Below are 22,606 nucleotides of genomic sequence, written 5' to 3' on the forward strand. Positions count from 1 at the left end.
ATTAGTTGCCGTTACCTCTCATTTTTTCGGCGGTAAGAATGTCACTGCCTATGGATTCCATTACATTTTTCTCAATCAGTTCACCTACGTTTGAATAAACCATACTAGCTTCGTAAGCACTTACTATACGTTGTTGAGTAATGCCTATTTCACAGAACGCTAACGCTTTGATCACGTTCGCATACCGGCAAATTGCTTGTCGTATGTTGTTCGATATGGAAGGATCGTTTTCATCCGAATATATTTGCCATGAAGACTCTTCTTCCAGTCTTGTTATGGAGGGATTTAATGATACCGCACCAGTGGGTCCAGTTGATTTAATTGAGGAACTGTTATTTGCAGACGGCGTATCCCTCGCTAAGTCCATCTGAGATGTTTTCCTTAACCATATGTAACCATTGACTCCGAGAACTACGGTTATGTTGCCGGGCAAATTATGAGTATGGTTCTTGGCTCTCACTATTAATGAACTCGGGACTTGGCAAAACATCCCGTTTCTTAACTTCCCGTACTTTAGAGACCTTGTATGTAAAGAGGCACTACCATCTTGAAATAATGATTGAACTTCTGCATTCAGGAGGTCACCTTCCTTAAGGAAGCTTCTCATTTGTAGTTCATCACTTTCAGATTTTCTTCTTAGAATACCACCCGGTAAATTCACAGAGCCCAACATAAGTACTGCATGTTGCTTACCGCCAATGTCTACTTTCCATCTCTTGTTACCCACTTCAGCAATTCTCCCTACGACGTGATCACCAGTTTCTGGGGCATAACGACCTTTCAATGGAATTACCGATAGCAGCCTATTGACACGGGATACAGTACCAGCAACAGAGGAATACGTCATATTATCAAGAAAATACGTACCGTGACCTCTCATCCAGATAGGGTCATCAGTGACCAGCTCACCTGGCGTCACAATTTGAGAATCAGACTCACTTTTAGAAGCTGAGTTAACATCGTGCATGTAGATATCTTCTTCATCATTTTCATCATCTGATATCCCTGTGTTGTTATAGGACAGGTTAGATGAATTTTGGAAGGCACCGTTCCGCTTGGTAATTGTGATAACTTCGGACATATCTGTTTACGCTTGTGTGACTACGCAAAGATTTAGAATGCAAGCAGTACTTAAGGAAGGATATTTTTCTTCTACTTTTGTTTTAGTTTTCTTAATTTTTTTTTTTTTTTCACCTCATCGCTCAATCCATACTGAGGAAGAAAAAGAAAAAAAAAGATTCACTGAGGATATTTGAACAAACCAGTTTAAACCATAAGTAAAGGTAAGGATATTTTTCATTGCATGAAAATCGCACTGCCAGTATTCCAAAAATTTAATAGATTGATCAGTTCGTGCAAGATGTCAGGAGTGTTCCCATACAACCCACCCGTGAATCGCCAAATGCGAGAATTGGATAGGTCATTTTTCATCACCAAGATACCAATGTGTGCAGTCAAGTTCCCCGAACCCAAAAATATCAGTGTGTTTTCTAAAAACTTCAAAAATTGCATCTTGAGGGTGCCCCGTATCCCGCACGTTGTTAAGTTAAACTCATCCAAGCCAAAGGACGAACTGACAAGTGTACAGAACAAGAAACTAAAGACTGCAGATGGCAATAATACCCCAGTCACGAAAGGTGTGCTGCTACACGAATCCATCCACAGCGTGGAGGATGCGTATGGAAAATTGCCTGAGGACGCCTTGGCGTTTCTTAAGGAAAACAGTGCGGAAATTGTACCACACGAATACGTGCTCGATTATGATTTCTGGAAAGCTGAGGAGATTCTTCGAGCCGTGCTGCCCGAGCAATTCCTGGAAGAGGTTCCAACGGGTTTTACAATCACAGGCCACATTGCCCACTTGAACTTGCGCACCGAGTTCAAACCATTCGACTCGCTCATCGGACAAGTCATCCTTGACAAGAACAACAAAATCGAATGTGTCGTGGACAAAGTCAGCTCCATTGCCACACAGTTCAGGACTTTTCCTATGAAAGTCATTGCTGGGAAAAGCGATAGTCTAGTGGTAGAGCAGAAGGAATCCAACTGCACTTTCAAATTCGACTTTAGCAAGGTGTACTGGAACTCCCGATTGCACACAGAGCATGAAAGACTCGTCAAACAGTACTTCCAGCCTGGCCAAGTAGTCTGTGATGTTTTCGCCGGCGTGGGGCCCTTTGCTGTACCTGCGGGCAAGAAGGATGTCATCGTTTTGGCTAACGACTTGAATCCTGAGAGTTACAAATACTTGAAGGAGAACATCGCATTGAACAAAGTGGCCAAGACCGTCAAATCCTTCAACATGGATGGCGCTGACTTCATCCGCCAGTCGCCACAGTTATTACAACAGTGGATTCAAGATGAAGAGGGCGGCAAGATCACGATCCCTCTGCCTTTGAAGAAACGACACAGATCCCAGCAACACAATGACCAACAACCGCCACAACCACGCACCAAAGAGCTGATCATTCCGTCACATATTAGCCACTATGTCATGAATCTACCAGACAGCGCCATTTCTTTCTTAGGAAACTTCCGTGGCATCTTTGCAGCACACACTAAAGGCGCCACTGATACCATCCAAATGCCATGGGTGCACGTGCACTGTTTTGAGAAGTACCCGCCTGGCGACCAAGTCACTGAGGACGAGTTGCATGCACGCGTTCATGCCCGTATTATTGCCGCGCTCAAGGTCACTGCAGACGATCTTCCGTTGAATGCCGTTTCGTTGCATTTGGTGCGCAAAGTTGCACCCACCAAACCGATGTATTGCGCGAGTTTCCAACTTCCAGCTAACGTATGAAGCGATCTGCTCTTGCAGTTTGCCGTGGGAGGAAAAAGGCAAAAAGGCGACCATTAGAAAAAGAAACGAGATGACTAACACCTTTATCTTCGAGAAGGCGCGGGGCTGACAGGGCACTGCGCGATGCGTCATACTACTTGAATACAACACAACCCGTCTTCTGTTATATAAAGAAGAAGAATAAATTAGGAAGTAGGGGGAAAAGGCTTATAGTGTAAAAGTATTTTAGTTTGTTGTTGTAATTTCGTCTTTTCTCTCACTACCGTAACAACGTGGTAGTTGGCAGAATATATATATTCTTGGCAACCTAGTTGTTACTCAAATAGAAGAAAAAGCAAGTTTCTCCCTATTTATTTGGTTCTCCCTATTCACTCGCATTTAGCATTGGCATACTTTTTTATATTTTTTTCGTTTTGTTTTTGGTTTTCCTAGGTTCGATATAGTTATAACAATGCACTCTTCCGTCTTCTAAGTTTTCCTTTTATTAAGGATGCGCGCAATAGAAGACACAGGCAATAATAGAATTTATTAGGGTATTATTGTAAGGATAGGCATTACAAAGATAAAATAAGTTTTTAAAAAAAAAAAAAAAAAAAAAAAAAAAAAGAAAAATAAAAATAAATATGGATGGAAATCATAGGTTTACTCCAGATTCCAAAGAATTTAATACTGTTGTAAAAAGTAAAGAGTCTTCCACTGGCAGAAATCCGTATCAGACTCCGCCCTTAGAGCACAACGGTACTCATCATCAGACAAATTACAGCAGAAAGAAAACAAATCTAGCAATTATCATATCGAATTTCTTGTCCGAGATCAGTCGGCCTCTTTCAAATGGCAAAATCAATAATTCTACCCACAACATTTTAAAATTTCTAAATGAAGTGCTTAAGAGATCGAAGTGCAGTAAAGAAAACGCTGTGTTAGCCACTTTCTACTTTCAAAAGATTCACCAATCCAGAGGTGTCCGGGATGAGTCCTCATTGCCTGAATTCTCGCACTGTTCCCGCAGAATTTTTCTCTGCTGTCTTATTCTATCGCACAAATTTTTGAACGACAACACTTACTCGATGAAAAATTGGCAAATTATAAGTGGGCTCCATGCAAAGGATCTATCTCTAATGGAAAGATGGTGTCTGGGTAAGCTGAATTATGAGCTGGCCATTCCATATGACGAGTTTTTGCTATGGGAAACGAACACTTTAATGAAAGCGAAATTGCGCGTCGGAACTCCCGCCAACGCTCCGGTGAAGAGACCCAGAGAATCAGACAATGATTATGATGCAAATTCTTGGAAACAGATTAAATCTTGTTAATTTCGAAAATGTTATATATCTTTCATTCATCAATAAATTAACTTTTTTTTTTTTTTTTCCTTGCTGAGCTTTTGATCTATTCAGCTATGTGCCCTGTCATGTTAGGAAATACAAATATTTTTTAAAAAAAAAAAATAGTGTGTGTTTACAAAAATGCGAATTCTGTGGATCGAACACAGGACCTCCAGATAACTTGACCGAAGTTTTTTCTTCAGTCTGGCGCTCTCCCAACTGAGCTAAATCCGCTTACTATTTGTTGAAATTCTGATGTTAAAAAGATAACTCATTTGAGTGTTTATTGGCGTCAAGATTGAGATAAGTCACCAAACCCAATGAAAGCTGAAATGCAAGGTTTGATAATATAATAGGATAATGAACGACAGTATGTAAAGATAAAAGGGAGATAATACCCCTTGAGGAGAATGTCTTCTATATTATATACACCTAAAATATTATAGCTTTTATTATGACAGAATTTTAAGAATTATCTAAATACCCATTCATCTTTCATTAGATGTCACTGTACCTGCTATCGAATGAAAAAAAATACAGTAGAGCGGGTATAACAGTAATGCAAGGAAAGGTGAAAGAATCACATATATAACGGCAAATTACTGGGATTGCTGTTGTATGGTGCACAGTTGGTTTGTTTTAACGGTATGCGTTTTGTATACCTCTATTATGTAGTGCAAGAAAATCTGCTGCTATTCGTGATTACTGTTACAACCTAACGGTTTAAATGAAACCTGGTTCTGAAGGGTCATTTTATAACTTCAAGTTCCCTTAGCCTTTCGATTCATTTTGATTATGCCATTTCTAGACCGTGTTATAGGCGCTGGCGTTTAATTTGGTGTAGCTTGGTTTAGTCAAGAGTTGTATTAGTGTTCCTCGATAAAGTCGATGTTTCCGGATATTGTGTTAAAATTTCAAGTATGCTACTAATGGGGTAAAGTTGCATGATTAGCAGAGACATATGGCTTGTTATGGTTCGGCTTCCTCATTTTTCATGCTTAGTTTTTGTCCATCTCATTGTACATTTCTGAATCCTAATGCATGACTCCCTAACATTACTATTAAATTCTCAATAGTGAAGAATAAGCAAAATGGGAACCATGATAATTTCTAGCTTTCTCTCCACCCCTATTTTAATTTGCAATCATATATAGTACTTTCAATAGCATCTTTTCTAGATTTGATATCTGCGGAAACTTTTCGTTTATAATCGTTTAGGTGAAAAGTTTTTATATCGGTTATTTACAGATATACATTTTCTCAAAAAAAAAAAAATATAATACATGCCCTCAGCTTTTAATAAAGCCATTGAGCACAAGCCTCTCCAGTAATGTACTGCTGTGCCCAATAACCTTACCAATAATCGTCGCCCACAAAGAAAGTACAAAACAGATGACAGAATTTTATTCTGACACAATCGGTCTACCAAAGACAGATCCACGTCTTTGGAGACTGAGAACTGATGAGCTAGGCCGAGAAAGCTGGGAATATTTAACCCCTCAGCAAGCCGCAAACGACCCACCATCCACTTTCACGCAGTGGCTTCTTCAAGATCCCAAATTTCCTCAACCTCATCCAGAAAGAAATAAGCATTCACCAGATTTTTCAGCCTTCGATGCGTGTCATAATGGTGCATCTTTTTTCAAACTGCTTCAAGAGCCTGACTCAGGTATTTTTCCGTGTCAATATAAAGGACCCATGTTCATGACAATCGGTTACGTAGCCGTAAACTATATCGCCGGTATTGAAATTCCTGAGCATGAGAGAATAGAATTAATTAGATACATCGTCAATACAGCACATCCGGTTGATGGTGGCTGGGGTCTACATTCTGTTGACAAATCCACCGTGTTTGGTACAGTATTGAACTATGTAATCTTACGTTTATTGGGTCTACCCAAGGACCACCCGGTTTGCGCCAAGGCAAGAAGCACATTGTTAAGGTTAGGCGGTGCTATTGGATCCCCTCACTGGGGAAAAATTTGGCTAAGTGCACTAAACTTGTATAAATGGGAAGGTGTGAACCCTGCCCCTCCTGAAACTTGGTTACTTCCATATTCACTGCCCATGCATCCGGGGAGATGGTGGGTTCATACTAGAGGTGTTTACATTCCGGTCAGTTACCTGTCATTGGTCAAATTTTCTTGCCCAATGACTCCTCTTCTTGAAGAACTGAGGAATGAAATTTACACTAAACCGTTTGACAAGATTAACTTCTCCAAGAACAGGAATACCGTATGTGGAGTAGACCTATATTACCCCCATTCTACTACTTTGAATATTGCGAACAGCCTTGTAGTATTTTACGAAAAATACCTAAGAAACCGGTTCATTTACTCTCTATCCAAGAAGAAGGTTTATGATCTAATCAAAACGGAGTTACAGAATACTGATTCCTTGTGTATAGCACCTGTTAACCAGGCGTTTTGCGCACTTGTCACTCTTATTGAAGAAGGGGTAGACTCGGAAGCGTTCCAGCGTCTCCAATATAGGTTCAAGGATGCATTGTTCCATGGTCCACAGGGTATGACCATTATGGGAACAAATGGTGTGCAAACCTGGGATTGTGCGTTTGCCATTCAATACTTTTTCGTCGCAGGCCTCGCAGAAAGACCTGAATTCTATAACACAATTGTCTCTGCCTATAAATTCTTGTGTCATGCTCAATTTGACACCGAGTGCGTTCCAGGTAGTTATAGGGATAAGAGAAAGGGGGCTTGGGGCTTCTCAACAAAAACACAGGGCTATACAGTGGCAGATTGCACTGCAGAAGCAATTAAAGCCATCATCATGGTGAAAAACTCTCCCGTCTTTAGTGAAGTACACCATATGATTAGCAGTGAACGTTTATTTGAAGGCATTGATGTGTTATTGAACCTACAAAACATCGGATCTTTTGAATATGGTTCCTTTGCAACCTATGAAAAAATCAAGGCCCCACTAGCAATGGAAACCTTGAATCCTGCTGAAGTTTTTGGTAACATAATGGTAGAATACCCATACGTGGAATGTACTGATTCATCCGTTCTGGGGTTGACATATTTTCACAAGTACTTCGACTATAGGAAAGAGGAAATACGTACACGCATCAGAATCGCCATCGAATTCATAAAAAAATCTCAATTACCAGATGGAAGTTGGTATGGAAGCTGGGGTATTTGTTTTACATATGCCGGTATGTTTGCATTGGAGGCATTACACACCGTGGGGGAGACCTATGAGAATTCCTCAACGGTAAGAAAAGGTTGCGACTTCTTGGTCAGTAAACAGATGAAGGATGGCGGTTGGGGGGAATCAATGAAGTCCAGTGAATTACATAGTTATGTGGATAGTGAAAAATCGCTAGTCGTTCAAACCGCATGGGCGCTAATTGCACTTCTTTTCGCTGAATATCCTAATAAAGAAGTCATCGACCGCGGTATTGACCTTTTAAAAAATAGACAAGAAGAATCCGGGGAATGGAAATTTGAAAGTGTAGAAGGTGTTTTCAACCACTCTTGTGCAATTGAATACCCAAGTTATCGATTCTTATTCCCTATTAAGGCATTAGGTATGTACAGCAGGGCATATGAAACACATACGCTTTAAGTTTTATTTATAAGTGTTGTTAGAGGCTGCAACAATTAGAAACTAGTGCAAAACTAGTATATTTATTTGTATATGTAGTAGTAAAATAATAGGTGAAAAATTAACATGTGTTTGAAATTCCAGCTAACTATTGGTTATGGTGATTACACGCTAAGTGTAGAGTTCTTTCAAATATACCATTTATCCTTTAGCACGGCTTCACTATTTTTTTCGTCTTTTTTCAACTAAGCGGAAGGAGAAAAAAATTTCAAGTTATGCTCATCACTCTTTTATTACATTATGGTAGCTATAAAGTGGCTTATGTTAGTGAGTTGACGGAAAAGAGAAATACTTTCAATAGACCAATACATAACAAATCCTTTTGAACAAGATGCATTTGATGTACACTTTGGGCCCAGACGGCAAGAGAATCTATACATTGAAAAAGGTCACCGAAAGTGGTGAAATCACGAAGTCTGCTCACCCAGCTAGATTTTCTCCAGACGACAAATATTCAAGACAAAGAGTAACTTTGAAGAAGAGATTTGGTTTGGTACCAGGCCAATAGATTTGGGTAGTTTAAGGGAATATTGTATAGTACGTGATTCTGGCTAGTATGAAAATGCAGTGAATTTTCTTGTTTCATTTTCAATTTTCTAGACCTACATAAATTTGATAAGTTTTTAGGTGATAAATACTAATTATAATTGATCGATTATATGTTTTAATCTCGAAGGAGCAGTGGCCGTTTTCTTATCCAGAACCAGTTCTTTTAAGACTCGCCAGTTTCTTTTTAGCTGTAATAAGGAAAAATAGATTGATATTAGTTACAGTTGTGCTTCACGTTGTTAAAACGTACAAGAAAAGTCTTTAACTGTAGCAACCAAAAAAGGTACTTGATGTCGATATTAAGCCGCATCTCTAGATCTAAAGGCTCCACTCTACTGCTCCACTTTACTGCTCCAAAGAGTCGGCTTACAGATAGGCTACCGCTACATTAATAACTGTGCTGGAAAACCTTGTTTCCGGGAGCACAAAATTGTAATGACATATTTATTTTGGTTGTATCAAGCGTTTCCAACTGTTGATTCAACCAAAAAGCCTCATAGCTTTTAATACGGATATTGCTTAGGGTAGGGCGAAAAAAATAACCAAATCTTTGGAAAAAGCAGTTTGACACCATACAACCAGCAACGACATGGTTTTTTAGTGAACCTGTTGGGGGGAGAGTATAACTCGTGAAAGTTTCGACGTCCTATTTGCTGGAGAGTAGTAAAACGAGCTTGAATAGCAGCCTGCGAATCGAATTATGGAAACAATTGATATACAAAATCGATCATTTGTTGTTCGTTGGGTAAAATGTGGCCGTGGCGATGTAATCAATTATCAGATCAAGCCATTGAAGAAATCTATTGAAGTCGGCATATACAAAAAGTTGAAATCCAGTGTAGATGACCATGCTTCCGCAGTTCACATTGCACCTGACACTAAAACATTGCTAGACTATACTACGAAATCTCTATTACATAAGGGAAGTTCGAGTAATATTGAGGAGCATCACAGGCGTTCCTCACAGCACTCTCATAGTTCGAGCAATGGATCGGATAATAAGAGGAAAGAGAGATCATATTCTTCACTGTCCATTAGCGGCATACAGCAGCAATCCCAGGAAATACCCCTACGTGAAAAACTCTCTGCGTCAGGATTCACTTTGGTCAAGAGGGTCGGCAACGTTTCCGGTAACACTATGGTCCAAGGTGATCTTGAAGTGAAAGATACAGACTACTATTATGCATTTATACTGGACAACTCGTCTTCCAAGAATGCAAAAAAGAAAATTCTTTTTAACGCAAGTGTGATAAACGGCGATAATCAATCGATGATAAGCACAAGATCCACCCCTCCCGCAAGGCCTACAGCTTTAAGCAGAACATCTACTCAACAGGATATGTTATTTAGAGTAGGACAAGGTCGTTACTTGCAAGGCTACCTGCTGAAAAAAAGGAGAAAGAGACTACAAGGTTTTAAGAAAAGGTTTTTCACCTTGGACTTTCGATATGGAACCCTATCGTACTATTTAAACGACCATAATCAAACTTGTAGGGGTGAAATTGTCATAAGCTTGTCATCTGTTAGTGCCAATAAGAAGGACAAAATAATCATAATTGATTCTGGTATGGAAGTTTGGGTCTTGAAGGCTACAACTAAGGAAAATTGGCAGTCGTGGGTCGATGCGTTACAAACTTGTTTTGACGATCAGTTCGAAGATAAGGACACGTCCACTTTGGAAGAAAATCCCGACATTCTTGACGATGACAAGGAAGTAATTAATAAAAGCTCACCTCAAGACCACGACCACCTCACGCCCACGGCTACGACCAAAAGTGCACTATCACATAGACAGCATACTCAGAAAGACATGGATGACATATATGTCCCATTGCCCAGCGAATCTTACGCTACTTTCTCCATGAATCTACGTTTGATTCAACAACGACTGGAGCAGTGTAAAAAAGACTCGTTATCTTATAAACCAACTACTTTACATCAAAGATCGGAGGGGCTAAATGGAACACATTCGTCATCTTCCGTCTTTACCAATAATAGAGTGTCTTCATTCAATCATTCTTCTTCTGGTATGACGTCATCTGATTCTTTAGCCTCTGAAGAGGTTCCTTCCAACAAAACATATATTGAGCATGCTTTATATAACCAATTGGCAGATCTTGAAGTATTTGTTAGCCGGTTCGTTACACAGGGAGAGGTTTTATTCAAGGACCACCAGATCCTGTGCAAGAAAGCAAAAGACACGAGAGTTTCTTTAACTTCATATCTTAGCGAGAATGATGAATTTTTTGATGCAGAAGAGGAAATCAGTCGGGGAGTCATTATATTACCTGACACAGAAGATGATATTAATAATATAGTCGAGGAAACTCCCCTTCTTGGTAAAAGTGACCAAAATGAGTTCACAAAAGAGGTCCAATTGTCGGGATCCGAACAGATAGCTTCATCAAGTGTGGAGAGCTATACAACTAACGATGAAAATCATAGCCGTAAACACCTCAAAAATCGTCACAAAAATCGTCGCCGTGGCCACCCTCATCATCAAAAAACCAAAAGCGCCCAATCCTCAACAGAAACATTTACAAGTAAGGATTTGTTTGCTCTTTCCTATCCAAAGAGTGTTACACGCCGTAATGACATACCTGAAGCTGCAGCTTCTCCGCCAAGCCTATTATCTTTTTTGAGAAAGAATGTAGGCAAAGATCTGAGCTCTATTGCCATGCCAGTAACCTCAAATGAGCCTATTTCTATTTTGCAGTTGATATCAGAAACATTTGAGTATGCTCCACTTTTAACGAAGGCTACCCAACGTCCTGATCCTATAACCTTTGTTTCTGCATTTGCTATTTCCTTTCTTTCCATATATAGGGATAAAACAAGAACGCTAAGAAAGCCTTTTAATCCTTTACTGGCTGAAACATTTGAACTTATACGAGAAGATATGGGGTTTAGGCTTATATCGGAAAAGGTCTCACATCGTCCTCCAGTATTTGCCTTCTTTGCAGAGCATCTCGACTGGGAGTGTAGTTACACTGTAACGCCATCGCAAAAGTTTTGGGGTAAGTCTATTGAATTGAATAACGAAGGTATACTGAGATTGAAGTTTAAGACAACTGGAGAACTATTTGAATGGACGCAACCAACAACTATTTTAAAAAATTTGATAGCGGGTGAGAGATATATGGAGCCTGTCAACGAATTCGAAGTACATTCTTCGAAGGGAGACAAATCACACATCCTGTTCGATAAGGCAGGTATGTTTAGTGGAAGATCTGAAGGATTTAAGGTTTCGATAATCCCACCACCTTCGAGCAATCGCAAGAAGGAAACTCTAGCTGGTAAATGGACACAGAGTTTAGCTAATGAAACTACACATGAAACTATATGGGAAGTAGGTGATTTAGTTAGCAATCCGAAGAAGAAATATGGCTTTACTAAATTCACCGCAAATTTGAATGAGATAACTGAAATTGAAAAGGGCAATTTACCACCTACGGACTCAAGATTAAGACCAGATATTAGAGCTTACGAGGAGGGAAATGTTGATAAGGCGGAAGAGTGGAAGCTGAAATTGGAACAACTTCAACGTGAAAGACGTAATAAAGGGCAAGATGTGGAGCCTAAATATTTCGAAAAAGTATCTAAGAATGAATGGAAATACATAACTGGACCGAAGAGTTATTGGGAAAGAAGAAAGAAGCATGATTGGTCTGATATTTCTCAACTCTGGTGAATGCCTTGATGACATCAAGTGAACTTTTTTCCCCCCTTTGTACTCTATTTATTTTCCATCTTTAATGATCATCCACACAAATTACTTGTATATGCGTTCATGTATAGTATACTATATACAACATGAAGGACTTTATAAATTCTTGATCAATCTTTCACACTAATTTTATATTAACAGTTCTACACTATTTTTGTTTGCTTGACTGTAAAAACATTCTATTTTATGATTAGTTGCAAAACTTGAAAAAAACAATAGAATTTCATCACATAATTGAAAGATAATGAACTCTTTCAGTCAGTTAGATCCATGTTTTTTGAAGAAAAGTTTACGAACACAGGATCTTACAAAAGGTGCCTAAATTTGGAATTGAAAGTCTATTGCTATCAAAACTTGTCAAAGATAACATAGCTTGGAACATCTTATCCTTTATATGTCCTGCTAAGTCATATCAAGAGGCCCCAATAGTTTCGTCGAAAAAGATAAAGAGGAATATGGAAGGGAAATATAAGATTATCAACTGGTTACCTCAAAATAGACTATATGCTCACATCATCAATTGATATTGCTTGTAAAAATACCCCCAAATACCCTGGCATTCTTTTTTTGACTCCCTGCCAGTAATGTCACATCTTATCACTTTAGCTACATGCAACTTGAATCAATGGGCCCTAGATTTTGAAGGTAATAGAGACCGTATCCTACAGTCCATTAAGATTGCCAAAGAGAGGGGTGCCAGGTTACGTGTCGGCCCAGAACTGGAAATAACTGGCTACGGATGTTTAGATCATTTTTTAGAAAATGACGTTTGCCTTCATTCATGGGAAATGTATGCTCAAATCATTAAGAATAAAGAAACCCATGGATTAATACTTGACATTGGTATGCCCGTTCTACACAAGAATGTTCGTTATAATTGTCGTTTGTTATCCTTGGATGGTGAGATATTGTTCATAAGACCTAAGATTTGGTTAGCTAATGATGGTAACTATAGGGAAATGAGATTTTTCACACCTTGGATGAAACCTGGCGTGGTGGAGGACTTTATCCTTCCACCTGAGATTCAGAAAGTTACCGGCCAGAGACTTGTGCCATTTGGGGACGCTGTGATAAATTCATTGGATACATGCATTGGTACAGAAACTTGTGAAGAATTGTTTACACCTCAATCCCCCCACATCGCCATGTCTTTAGATGGTGTGGAAATCATGACAAACTCATCTGGTTCTCATCATGAACTGCGTAAGTTAAATAAAAGGTTAGACCTAATTTTAAATGCCACTAAACGTTGTGGTGGTGTTTACTTGTATGCAAATCAAAGAGGTTGTGATGGTGACAGATTATATTATGATGGCTGTGCACTAATTGCCATCAATGGTACAATTGTAGCCCAAGGTTCACAATTTTCGCTAGATGATGTGGAAGTAGTTACTGCTACTGTGGACCTAGAAGAGGTGAGGAGTTATCGTGCAGCTGTCATGTCTCGTGGCCTACAAGCCTCCTTGGCAGAAATAAAGTTCAAGCGTATTGATATTCCTGTAGAATTGGCTTTAATGACCTCCAGATTTGATCCTACAGTGTGTCCAACAAAAGTCCGCGAGCCTTTCTATCACTCTCCTGAGGAAGAAATTGCACTGGGACCTGCTTGCTGGATGTGGGATTATTTAAGACGTTGTAACGGAACAGGGTTTTTCCTTCCCTTATCTGGGGGCATTGACTCTTGTGCAACTGCAATGATTGTCCACTCTATGTGCCGTTTAGTGACCGACGCTGCTCAAAATGGAAATGAGCAAGTTATCAAAGACGTTCGTAAGATAACACGTAGCGGCGATGATTGGATTCCAGACAGTCCACAGGATCTAGCCTCAAAAATATTTCACTCCTGTTTCATGGGTACGGAAAATTCATCCAAGGAGACAAGAAACAGAGCAAAGGACCTTTCCAATGCAATTGGATCTTACCACGTGGATTTAAAGATGGACTCATTGGTATCCAGTGTGGTGTCCTTATTCGAAGTAGCCACTGGCAAAAAACCAATATACAAAATATTTGGGGGATCTCAAATCGAGAACTTGGCTTTACAAAACATCCAGGCGCGTCTAAGAATGGTTCTTTCTTATCTTTTTGCGCAACTGTTGCCGTGGGTTCGTGGTATCCCAAACTCGGGTGGATTGTTAGTACTTGGTAGCGCAAATGTTGATGAGTGCTTACGTGGGTATCTAACAAAATATGACTGCTCCTCCGCAGATATCAACCCTATTGGGGGTATTTCAAAAACTGACTTGAAAAGATTCATTGCCTACGCATCAAAACAATATAACATGCCAATCTTGAATGACTTTTTAAACGCTACACCAACTGCAGAATTAGAACCTATGACTAAAGATTACGTTCAATCGGATGAGATAGATATGGGGATGACGTATGAAGAATTGGGCGTGTTTGGTTACCTAAGAAAGGTTGAAAAATGTGGTCCTTATTCTATGTTCTTAAAACTTCTTCATCAATGGTCCCCAAAGTTAACACCTCGTCAAATATCTGAAAAGGTGAAAAGATTTTTCTTCTTCTATGCCATCAACAGACACAAGCAAACTGTTTTAACTCCTAGTTATCATGCTGAACAGTATTCACCAGAAGACAACAGATTTGACTTACGTCCTTTCTTAATCAACCCAAGATTTCCATGGGCTTCAAGAAAAATTGATGAAGTTGTCGAGCAGTGTGAAGCACATAAAGGCTCAACGCTTGACATTATGTCTATTGATTAGCACAGAAGAAGTGCTCACAGCAAAATAAGACTTTTCCACGAGTTCATATATTCTGTTATTTATTCTATCATAAATAAAGATATAAAAGTGATATTTAACCCTTATGTATTTTGCACGGTTTTGTGTTGACCCCAATTAGTCTTGATTACTACATTCCTAGAATCGTTCCGCTTCCAGAAATCAATTAAAGTGATTGCTGTTTTTATAGGCGAATCTTCTTGAATGAAATGCCCGGAATCTTGGAAAACTACCAACTGATATTTACCTTGCATTTGCCCCACAATTAATTCTTTATCGAGATTTTCGTTTCCCGCCAATATTAATAATTTACTAACAGGTAAGCCAACAAAGGAGTGCGACAGATCGGTAAACCATGTGTCCCAGAAAGGGCTAAAGGTCTTAAGGTTTGTTATCCTGACAACTTTCCCTGACTTGAGCGGAGCAAATAAAGCTGGTATAGCAATTTCGGCGCTTGACCTCAATCTCGATAACGCGTGTTGAACGTGCCAATCGACAGCGTCATTAATTGATTCAAATACATTGGGTGTATTCTGCAAAAAATGTTCAACTTTATTTAAGGCCATAATGGCAGCCTCTTCTACAATATCTAACATAGTAATACCAAGAATTTTCTTTTGTAGTTCTGTTGATAATTTAGGGTACGCAAAAGTACATATACTTCCACCAAGGGAATGACCAATTAGTATAACAGATACCTTCTGAAGTGGCTCTTGGCTTATTTTAGACTTAAACCAATAATTTAGCAGGCTTACAAAATCTTTGATAAAAGAGTCCCTGTCAAAGCATATAGGCGCATCAGCCTTCTTAAACTTTGTTTCTGCATGCCCCCTAGCATCAAATGCAAAGCATCCGCATCTTCCTTCTAGTTTAGTATTTAATTCCTTGGCCAAGTTTGCAAATGATAAACCTGAGGAGCCCGCCCCATGGTGGAAAATAAAGATGGGAATTGAAGTGGTATTTGATAACAATGAAGTAGGTAATGTATAGTATGTATTTACGTCCAGATCTCTATCAGGAAGACTTACCAACTCCTTATTATCAAAAAAATCACTCCAAGTGGGTAAACTACTCTTTTCCTTACTTGAAATTCTATCAGTAGTACTACCGGTTTTGCCCGTATATTTTCTGTTCCTATTTGATTGTCCATTAAATGATGGCAGGGAACCTAATGCATCACCATCGTTTTCATCATCCTCGTATGCTTCTTGGAATGTCGCATCTAGAACATTCTTGGCTCTCTCAAACTGGGATAAAGCAATTTTTCTTCTCAAATCGTCAGACATTGAAAATTTGAAAATGTCCTACCGTTACTACCAGTTTGTTGCCGTATTTTTGACTCTTTGTTGAGCATTAGTTGATCATTACCGCTGCAGTCAGTTAATGATATCCCTAAATAGGCATATTGTACAATTTCAAATATATTACCCGAATTACAAGAACAATAGGGTCTTCTACAATATTACTATGAACAATTCATAGGGGAACATAGTCCACTTCAATGTCGGTGCCAACGATTCTATTTGTTGTAAGTATATATGCTGTTTCCCGGCAATACTTTATATTGGGGGAATTTTCTGGAGGTTTAAGGGCATATTACTACGTCAAGGCTGGGATTGACCTTCTGGTATATATTACGTTGCGCAGGACATTCCTTATACTTGAGCCTTTGTAAAAACTTCTTCGTTCTCCTGACCAACCGTTCAATTATGTTGTGAATTTTTTGATCCGAGTTTGAAACATCCAAATTCACAAACAAACCGTTGTCATCCTGAGTTGGCGTCGGCCATTGAGCTTCCTCTATGTGTTTTAAATCTTTCATTTTAAGAAATCTAAGTAAGGAAATTGTTTCTCCACATGTGTACCGTATAAAGTTCTTGTTATGAATTAGAAGGATTATCACAAAAGCCCTCCATCAAATCTGATAATTTCATTACCCAAAGACTGTAATACCTTGGGTGTAAAGATCGTATTTTTTGATGTCTTCGTGATATTTTGCAGATCTTTCCATTTTATAAATTTCTGCAAATATCGTGCATCAGCTCATCTTGGAATTGGCACAATCTGCGTAATTTTTTTCTTGGTTCTCTTCTCCTTTTGATTTTAAGAGCGCTTTCTATTCAGTAGCAGATTTTCAGTAAATAAAGCCATCTTTCTCAAGTAAACTCATGATCATGCAGTTGTTCAAAATTACACCAATAACGATGTTATCTTTAAAACTTTCCCCAGAAAGAAGATGGCACTTTTGCACTAAATACTTCAAACTATTTAACTTTGAAGCAGGACATATTGCCGGTTATTTGACCATGCTGGCGCCGTTGACATTCATGTAAGCAGTATTAGCTTTTAAACTGCCATTAACGCACCTATACGATTGCGGCGGTGCGAAAACAGTAACTAGCACTCTTACGGCTCATTGTTTCCTCTATCCAAAGTTGCCTATATCACAATAAAATTAGAAATTAATCATTTTAATAAGCTTGCTGCCATTCAGTGACTCGCAATCTACGTTTTAAACGTAATTTAAAAATCCACTTCCACCTACATATTTTGCAACAGTCGTACGACAGAAACTGAGGCTCTATAAAATGAGATGTGCTAATTGTTCTTTCTTGGCTGGTTTCAGCTACATCTTTCTGTAATCAATCTACAAATTTACACGCGAGCTTCATTTTGACAGTAAACAAATGTAAAAGACACATGCAATAAAAGCGGTCCAGAAAACAAACGACAAAGCCACCAAAAATGTTTGCAAACGTTGGATTTAGAACTTTGAGGGTCTCGAGAGGTCCCCTTTATGGTATGTTTATTGTTTTATTCATTGGTGTGCTAATTGCTAAATTTGCGGGACAAATGCTAATCGACTCAGAGACTAACTTTTCTCATATCATAGGATCCTGCAGTCAAATCATCAGCTTTTCCAAGAGGACTTTTTACTCAAGTGCCAAGAGTGGGTATCAATCGAACAACAGTCATGGTGATGCGTATAGTTCAGGTAGCCAATCAGGCCCGTTCACCTATAAAACCGCGGTAGCTTTCCAACCAAAAGACAGAGACGATCTGATATACCAAAAACTAAAGGATTCTATTAGATCACCTACAGGAGAAGACAACTATTTTGTTACATCAAACAACGTTCACGATATTTTTGCCGGTGTCGCAGACGGTGTTGGAGGATGGGCTGAGCATGGGTATGACTCCAGCGCCATCTCAAGAGAATTGTGTAAAAAAATGGACGAAATAAGCACTGCTTTAGCAGAAAATTCATCCAAAGAAACGCTTTTAACGCCAAAGAAAATTATTGGTGCTGCATACGCAAAAATTAGGGATGAGAAAGTAGTGAAGGTTGGTGGGACAACAGCCATTGTGGCTCACTTCCCATCTAATGGAAAATTGGAAGTTGCCAACTTGGGTGATTCTTGGTGTGGAGTCTTCAGAGATTCTAAACTTGTATTCCAGACAAAGTTTCAAACTGTTGGATTTAATGCTCCTTACCAATTGTCAATCATTCCAGAAGAAATGTTGAAAGAGGCCGAAAGAAGGGGTAGCAAGTATATTTTAAACACCCCCAGAGACGCTGATGAATATAGCTTCCAATTGAAAAAAAAGGATATTATTATATTGGCTACCGATGGTGTAACCGATAATATTGCCACAGATGATATTGAGCTTTTTCTGAAGGATAACGCTGCGAGAACAAACGATGAGTTACAGCTATTATCCCAGAAGTTTGTGGACAATGTTGTCAGTTTAAGCAAGGACCCCAATTACCCCAGTGTTTTTGCGCAAGAGATTTCTAAGCTAACTGGCAAAAACTACAGCGGTGGTAAAGAAGACGATATAACTGTTGTTGTCGTGAGAGTTGACTAACACTCCGCTCTTTAATCTCCTGGAAAGCAGTGTAAATAAAAATACAGCGTCATAAACGGTACTATATAAACACGTAGCCATTTAATAGAGCCAAACATAAGTGGGCATATATAGTAAAAATTTAAAGAACTATATTCGCAAAAGAATCTCAGTCGAAAGAACGTTTTAAAACAATCTTTTTAATCTTGTTTCGCTCGGTTTTTAGTTTCTCTTCTTCTTCAAGGACATCAGAGACAAATTTCACATCCGTTGGTAATTGTAAAATTCTTGATTGTGTCTTCTTACCGCTTTTAGTCAAGAACGTAAATGCAATCTTCTTTGGCTTGGATAACTCTTCGTAGGTCTCCTTGCTTGAAGAAGGTTCTTCACTCTTTTTTAATAATAAAGGTTTTTGAACGCTGACTGGCTTCGAAATTACTGGAATTTTACTGGCAACAACCTTTTCGCTTTTCCTTGCGTCTATGGATTCTTGCATCATTTTCTGAAATTGCCTTTCCAATTCTTCTTCCGCTTTCCTTTCTTCCTCATCCTTTAGTTTTCTCTCGTACTCTTCATACATTCGTTTCATTTCAATATCTCTGTCTGCGTCAAGATCACCACCATACTCCAAATCAGAGTCGCTGTCTTCTTCTTCTTCATCATCATCATCCTCATCATCATCATCTTCATCATCATCCTCATCGCCTTCTTCTCCATCATCATCATCATCGTCATCGTCATCGTCATCATCCTCGTCATCGTCCTCATCGTCTTCATCTTCACTTTCGTCTTGCTTTGCCTGATGTTTTCCTGGCGCTGACTCTGTGTTCGGTGTACTTATCTCCGCGTCTTCATCTTCTCCTAGTAAATCGACACCATCGTCGTTTTCATCATCTTCATCCTCATCATCTTCGGTGATTGACTCGATAGGAACAGCACTCTCCTTACCGTTGTGAATGCTTGCAGAAGATCCCTTCACTCTGTCGTCTTTACTTTTTATTGCGTTTAATGATTTCAGTAAACTTTCCAACCTTGAGGCACTTTCTACCAAATTTTCTGACCTTTCAAATTTAGTGTTTCCGAAAATATTCTCATATTTTTTAAATGTGCTTGAAACTCTGAATTCTGTTTCCTTGGGTAAAGGTTGTTCTTTAATAAAAGTATAATACTCGAAAAACCTCAGCAAAAGTTTGCATTTCTTAGTAAAAGCTGCAGGGGTCCTGTTGATATTTAACAGAATTGTAGTGACTAGTTGAATCCTGAAATAATTATCCGGTGGATCTGAGTAGTTTAAATAAAATGGATTGGGTTGATTGTTGATATGACCAAACCGAATAATGTGGTAGATAGTATCTAACAAAACATCGGATTTTATCATTTCAAAGTTGAATATTTCAGTTAAGTATCTGACATTTGATATTCTATGCATGTTTTGTCCATAATCGTTAATTTCTAAGCCTCGCTCAATGTTTTCCAGTACTTGGTCTATACATCTGATGACGAAATCGCGGCGGTAACTGTATAGACCGCCTAGAACTTTTGTTAATAAGGGAATATTTTGATAGCTAATCTTATGTGGTTTTGAAAACAGAGAAAACAGCACTTTCTGAATAGCTACATCGTCCCAGTGAGCTTTCCGAACCAACTTGACAATGTGTTTGAAGTCTAGGCTACTTAGTTCACTTCTAATTAATATGCGATAAAACTGTTGTTCAGGCGTTATTGTTTTTACCGTAACATTTAATGATTTTACAGAAGGGGGATAAAGTAAAGTAATTATGTTTTCTAAGGCGCTTTTCATGTTCATGTTCAATTGCCTATCATTTTTTTTATCCTTGATTAGTTGGACCATTTTTTCCATTAATTCCTTATATTCTGGCTTATTTAGCAGAAATTTCCCTGAGTGCTCCAACAAAACCGTCAAAATTTCTACGTTATTTGGAACTTGCATATACATGATTAATGTTCTAATCTTATGAAAAATCATAAACGATGGTATTAATTGAAATTTAATCATTTCACTGAAGAAGATGATGTTTTTAACGTTAATCTTATTAGAATGTAATTGACTCCTGAAGCCATTGTCTAGGTAGTTAATAAACTCAGAAACAATTTCCGGCATATATTTGCTATTTGTTGCAATAAATCTGGAATACACTGGCAGTTTGCTCCAATCTTGTGTTTCCATGAAAAATTTCAATATTCGATTTCTTGTGGCTTTGTTGTCCAAATATGATGACCAATATCTATTTGAAAGGTCATCGATTATATCTTTACAATCTGCCATTTCCAAATCCGTAAAGAATAGATTGATATTTTTTGAGTTAACGTTTGAATCTTTTTCTGTTTTAGAAGATTGTGATTCTTCTACTGTTTTTGAGATATCTGGTAAGATTTCATAAAATTTCCTTGTATCTTCATTTTCCCATAATCGTTGGTTGGGTGGCAATATCTGATTCGTGATCATTGGAGAAGCTGTTTCTTTCAGATCATCATTAGAGGCACCTTCAAGCTCCGGAATTTCTAACTTAAAAAATTCTCCCAAAGTAATTGCAGATGTCTTGAACCTAATGAATATTGGAAGTAACTTGTCGTACTCCTCTACGTACTCATCTCTCAATTTTCCCGTTCTTATTTGGCATTTCTGATGTTCTCTTTGCAGTTTATTGACCTTCTTATGCAGTTCTGTGGCCCTCGCAAAAGTGGCGTCTATAAAATTCTTAAACAGAGACTGTAACGCACCTTTTAACTTCGAGTCATATATTAAATCATCCCAAGAATTATCATCGTCGCGAAACAAAGGTGCAAATTTCTTAATAAATGCGGTCGCAATAGTGGTAGTAAAGCCCAATTTGAACTTATAATTAAGAATCTCTCTGAGAATACTGAATAACAACGGATCCTTTCGCCCAGTTTTCTTCTGTAGGAAGTTTGGAATAGCATCTTTCGACTCAATATCATCCAATGTTCTAAAAACTCCAACTAAATAAAGCTCGGTAAATACCCGAAGATTACCTTTAACTCTGGTTATCCTTTGAAGCTCATCTCTTTCGGATTCAATGTCAACAGAGGGGTTCTCAAAAGCTTGTAAAAAAGCTCCTAAAAGCGGACTAGTAAATCGGCCATTGAACCTTTGATGAAGTCCACTTATGATCTCAACAGCGGCAATTACGTCATCATTTTTATTCAAAACATTTAGCAGACATTCTGTTACCGTCACTATTATCTCTGATAGGTACTTTTCCAAGGACGCCTCACTTAAATCTTTCAATAATGAAGATTCTGAACCTTTCACAAAACCCTTCTTTAGTTTTTTTATAAAGCCAGTGTTTCTCTTTATACTGGAATCCAGTTTTTTACTTTTCAGGGGAAAGACTTCTTCGCCATTCCAAGCTCGGGTGTTCAAATCATGCAATTCTTTTTTCCGTCCATCCTGTTGATACATAATTGTTACCGTAGTTTACAACGATCAATAAAAGAAGTTAGTATAAAACCTTAGAAGTACTGAAAGGCCGATCTGGCCACAGTAAGATAAATCAAACATACGTCCATAATTTCTGTCCAATGTATTATCAATGCAGATACAATATTAGATTATTTAAGCATTTAAGTTGATTGTTACTGTTCATTGTAAAGTAATATGGGCCTCATTAGTTTCTCAAACCTGTATTCGAATGCAGTTTTTCAGTGACTGCCAAGAAAGTGAAAAAAAAAAAAAGAAGCAGGCTCCATCAATTCGTATCAAGTGATAATTATCACATAAATTATATAATTGTAAACCTATTAATAACCCTAATATCATCCTCATGCCCTAAGAAATATTCAATATAACCCCCTAACAATATCATAATATCCCGTAGTGATCATAGAAACGCTATATGATGGTGCATAATTAAGATAAAGGTCATTCAGGCATGAAATAATGAACTTTAGTGAACGACTTAGTCATACAGAGTCTATTTTAGCTTAACCATTCGGT

At 38.4% G+C, this 22,606-nt stretch overlaps 10 protein-coding genes and 1 non-coding gene across 11 annotated transcripts, besides 1 other annotated feature; 7 read left to right on the forward strand and 4 right to left on the reverse strand.

Annotated features, from left to right (window-relative positions):
• Position 1: 1 nt before the first annotated feature.
• RRP4 (exosome non-catalytic core subunit RRP4) lies at positions 2 to 1,081 on the reverse strand (the record flags this gene model as incomplete). Its single annotated transcript, NM_001179199.1, has 1 exon — positions 2 to 1,081. The coding sequence occupies one exon, from the start codon at positions 1,079 to 1,081 to the stop codon at positions 2 to 4; it is 1,080 nt and encodes a 359-aa protein (NP_011936.1).
• Positions 1,082 to 1,303: 222 nt separating this feature from the next.
• TRM5 (tRNA (guanine) methyltransferase) lies at positions 1,304 to 2,803 on the forward strand (the record flags this gene model as incomplete). The annotated part of the gene is made up of 1 exon (NM_001179200.1): positions 1,304 to 2,803. One exon carries the CDS (start codon positions 1,304 to 1,306, stop codon positions 2,801 to 2,803), a length of 1,500 nt encoding a protein of 499 aa, NP_011937.1.
• Positions 2,804 to 3,426: 623 nt separating this feature from the next.
• Positions 3,427 to 4,116, forward strand: PCL5 (Pcl5p; the record flags this gene model as incomplete). The annotated part of the gene is made up of 1 exon (NM_001179201.1): positions 3,427 to 4,116. One exon carries the CDS (start codon positions 3,427 to 3,429, stop codon positions 4,114 to 4,116), a length of 690 nt encoding a protein of 229 aa, NP_011938.1.
• Positions 4,117 to 4,270: 154 nt separating this feature from the next.
• YNCH0009C lies at positions 4,271 to 4,362 on the reverse strand. Its single transcript is given in 2 exon segments — positions 4,271 to 4,306; positions 4,326 to 4,362. It is a non-coding gene; the product is annotated as a tRNA-Phe (tRNA).
• Positions 4,363 to 5,520: 1,158 nt separating this feature from the next.
• ERG7 (lanosterol synthase ERG7) lies at positions 5,521 to 7,716 on the forward strand (the record flags this gene model as incomplete). Its single annotated transcript, NM_001179202.2, has 1 exon — positions 5,521 to 7,716. The coding sequence occupies one exon, from the start codon at positions 5,521 to 5,523 to the stop codon at positions 7,714 to 7,716; it is 2,196 nt and encodes a 731-aa protein (NP_011939.2).
• Positions 7,717 to 8,086: 370 nt separating this feature from the next.
• Positions 8,087 to 8,263, forward strand: NOP10 (snoRNP complex protein NOP10; the record flags this gene model as incomplete). The annotated part of the gene is made up of 1 exon (NM_001184438.1): positions 8,087 to 8,263. One exon carries the CDS (start codon positions 8,087 to 8,089, stop codon positions 8,261 to 8,263), a length of 177 nt encoding a protein of 58 aa, NP_058135.1.
• A 741-nt stretch (positions 8,264 to 9,004) lies between these two features.
• Positions 9,005 to 11,995, forward strand: OSH3 (oxysterol-binding protein related protein OSH3; the record flags this gene model as incomplete). Its single annotated transcript, NM_001179203.1, has 1 exon — positions 9,005 to 11,995. The coding sequence occupies one exon, from the start codon at positions 9,005 to 9,007 to the stop codon at positions 11,993 to 11,995; it is 2,991 nt and encodes a 996-aa protein (NP_011940.1).
• Positions 11,996 to 12,195: 200 nt separating this feature from the next.
• Positions 12,196 to 12,270: an origin of replication (ARS813; Autonomously Replicating Sequence).
• A 345-nt stretch (positions 12,271 to 12,615) lies between these two features.
• On the forward strand, positions 12,616 to 14,760 carry QNS1 (glutamine-dependent NAD(+) synthetase; the record flags this gene model as incomplete). The annotated part of the gene is made up of 1 exon (NM_001179204.1): positions 12,616 to 14,760. The coding sequence occupies one exon, from the start codon at positions 12,616 to 12,618 to the stop codon at positions 14,758 to 14,760; it is 2,145 nt and encodes a 714-aa protein (NP_011941.1).
• A 101-nt stretch (positions 14,761 to 14,861) lies between these two features.
• PPE1 (phosphoprotein phosphatase methylesterase 1) lies at positions 14,862 to 16,064 on the reverse strand (the record flags this gene model as incomplete). The annotated part of the gene is made up of 1 exon (NM_001179205.1): positions 14,862 to 16,064. One exon carries the CDS (start codon positions 16,062 to 16,064, stop codon positions 14,862 to 14,864), a length of 1,203 nt encoding a protein of 400 aa, NP_011942.1.
• Positions 16,065 to 17,523: 1,459 nt separating this feature from the next.
• On the forward strand, positions 17,524 to 18,648 carry PTC7 (type 2C protein phosphatase PTC7; the record flags this gene model as incomplete). Its single annotated transcript, NM_001179206.1, has 2 exons — positions 17,524 to 17,578; positions 17,672 to 18,648. The coding sequence occupies 2 exons, from the start codon at positions 17,524 to 17,526 to the stop codon at positions 18,646 to 18,648; spliced, it is 1,032 nt and encodes a 343-aa protein (NP_011943.2).
• A 148-nt stretch (positions 18,649 to 18,796) lies between these two features.
• On the reverse strand, positions 18,797 to 22,179 carry NMD2 (Nmd2p; the record flags this gene model as incomplete). Its single annotated transcript, NM_001179207.1, has 2 exons — positions 18,797 to 22,060; positions 22,174 to 22,179. 2 exons carry the CDS (start codon positions 22,177 to 22,179, stop codon positions 18,797 to 18,799), a joined length of 3,270 nt encoding a protein of 1,089 aa, NP_011944.2.
• Positions 22,180 to 22,606: the final 427 nt, after the last annotated feature.

This window comes from Saccharomyces cerevisiae, chromosome VIII (assembly GCF_000146045.2).
Source record: "Saccharomyces cerevisiae S288C chromosome VIII, complete sequence".
In the NCBI taxonomy this organism is placed as follows: Eukaryota; Fungi; Ascomycota; class Saccharomycetes; order Saccharomycetales; family Saccharomycetaceae; genus Saccharomyces; species Saccharomyces cerevisiae.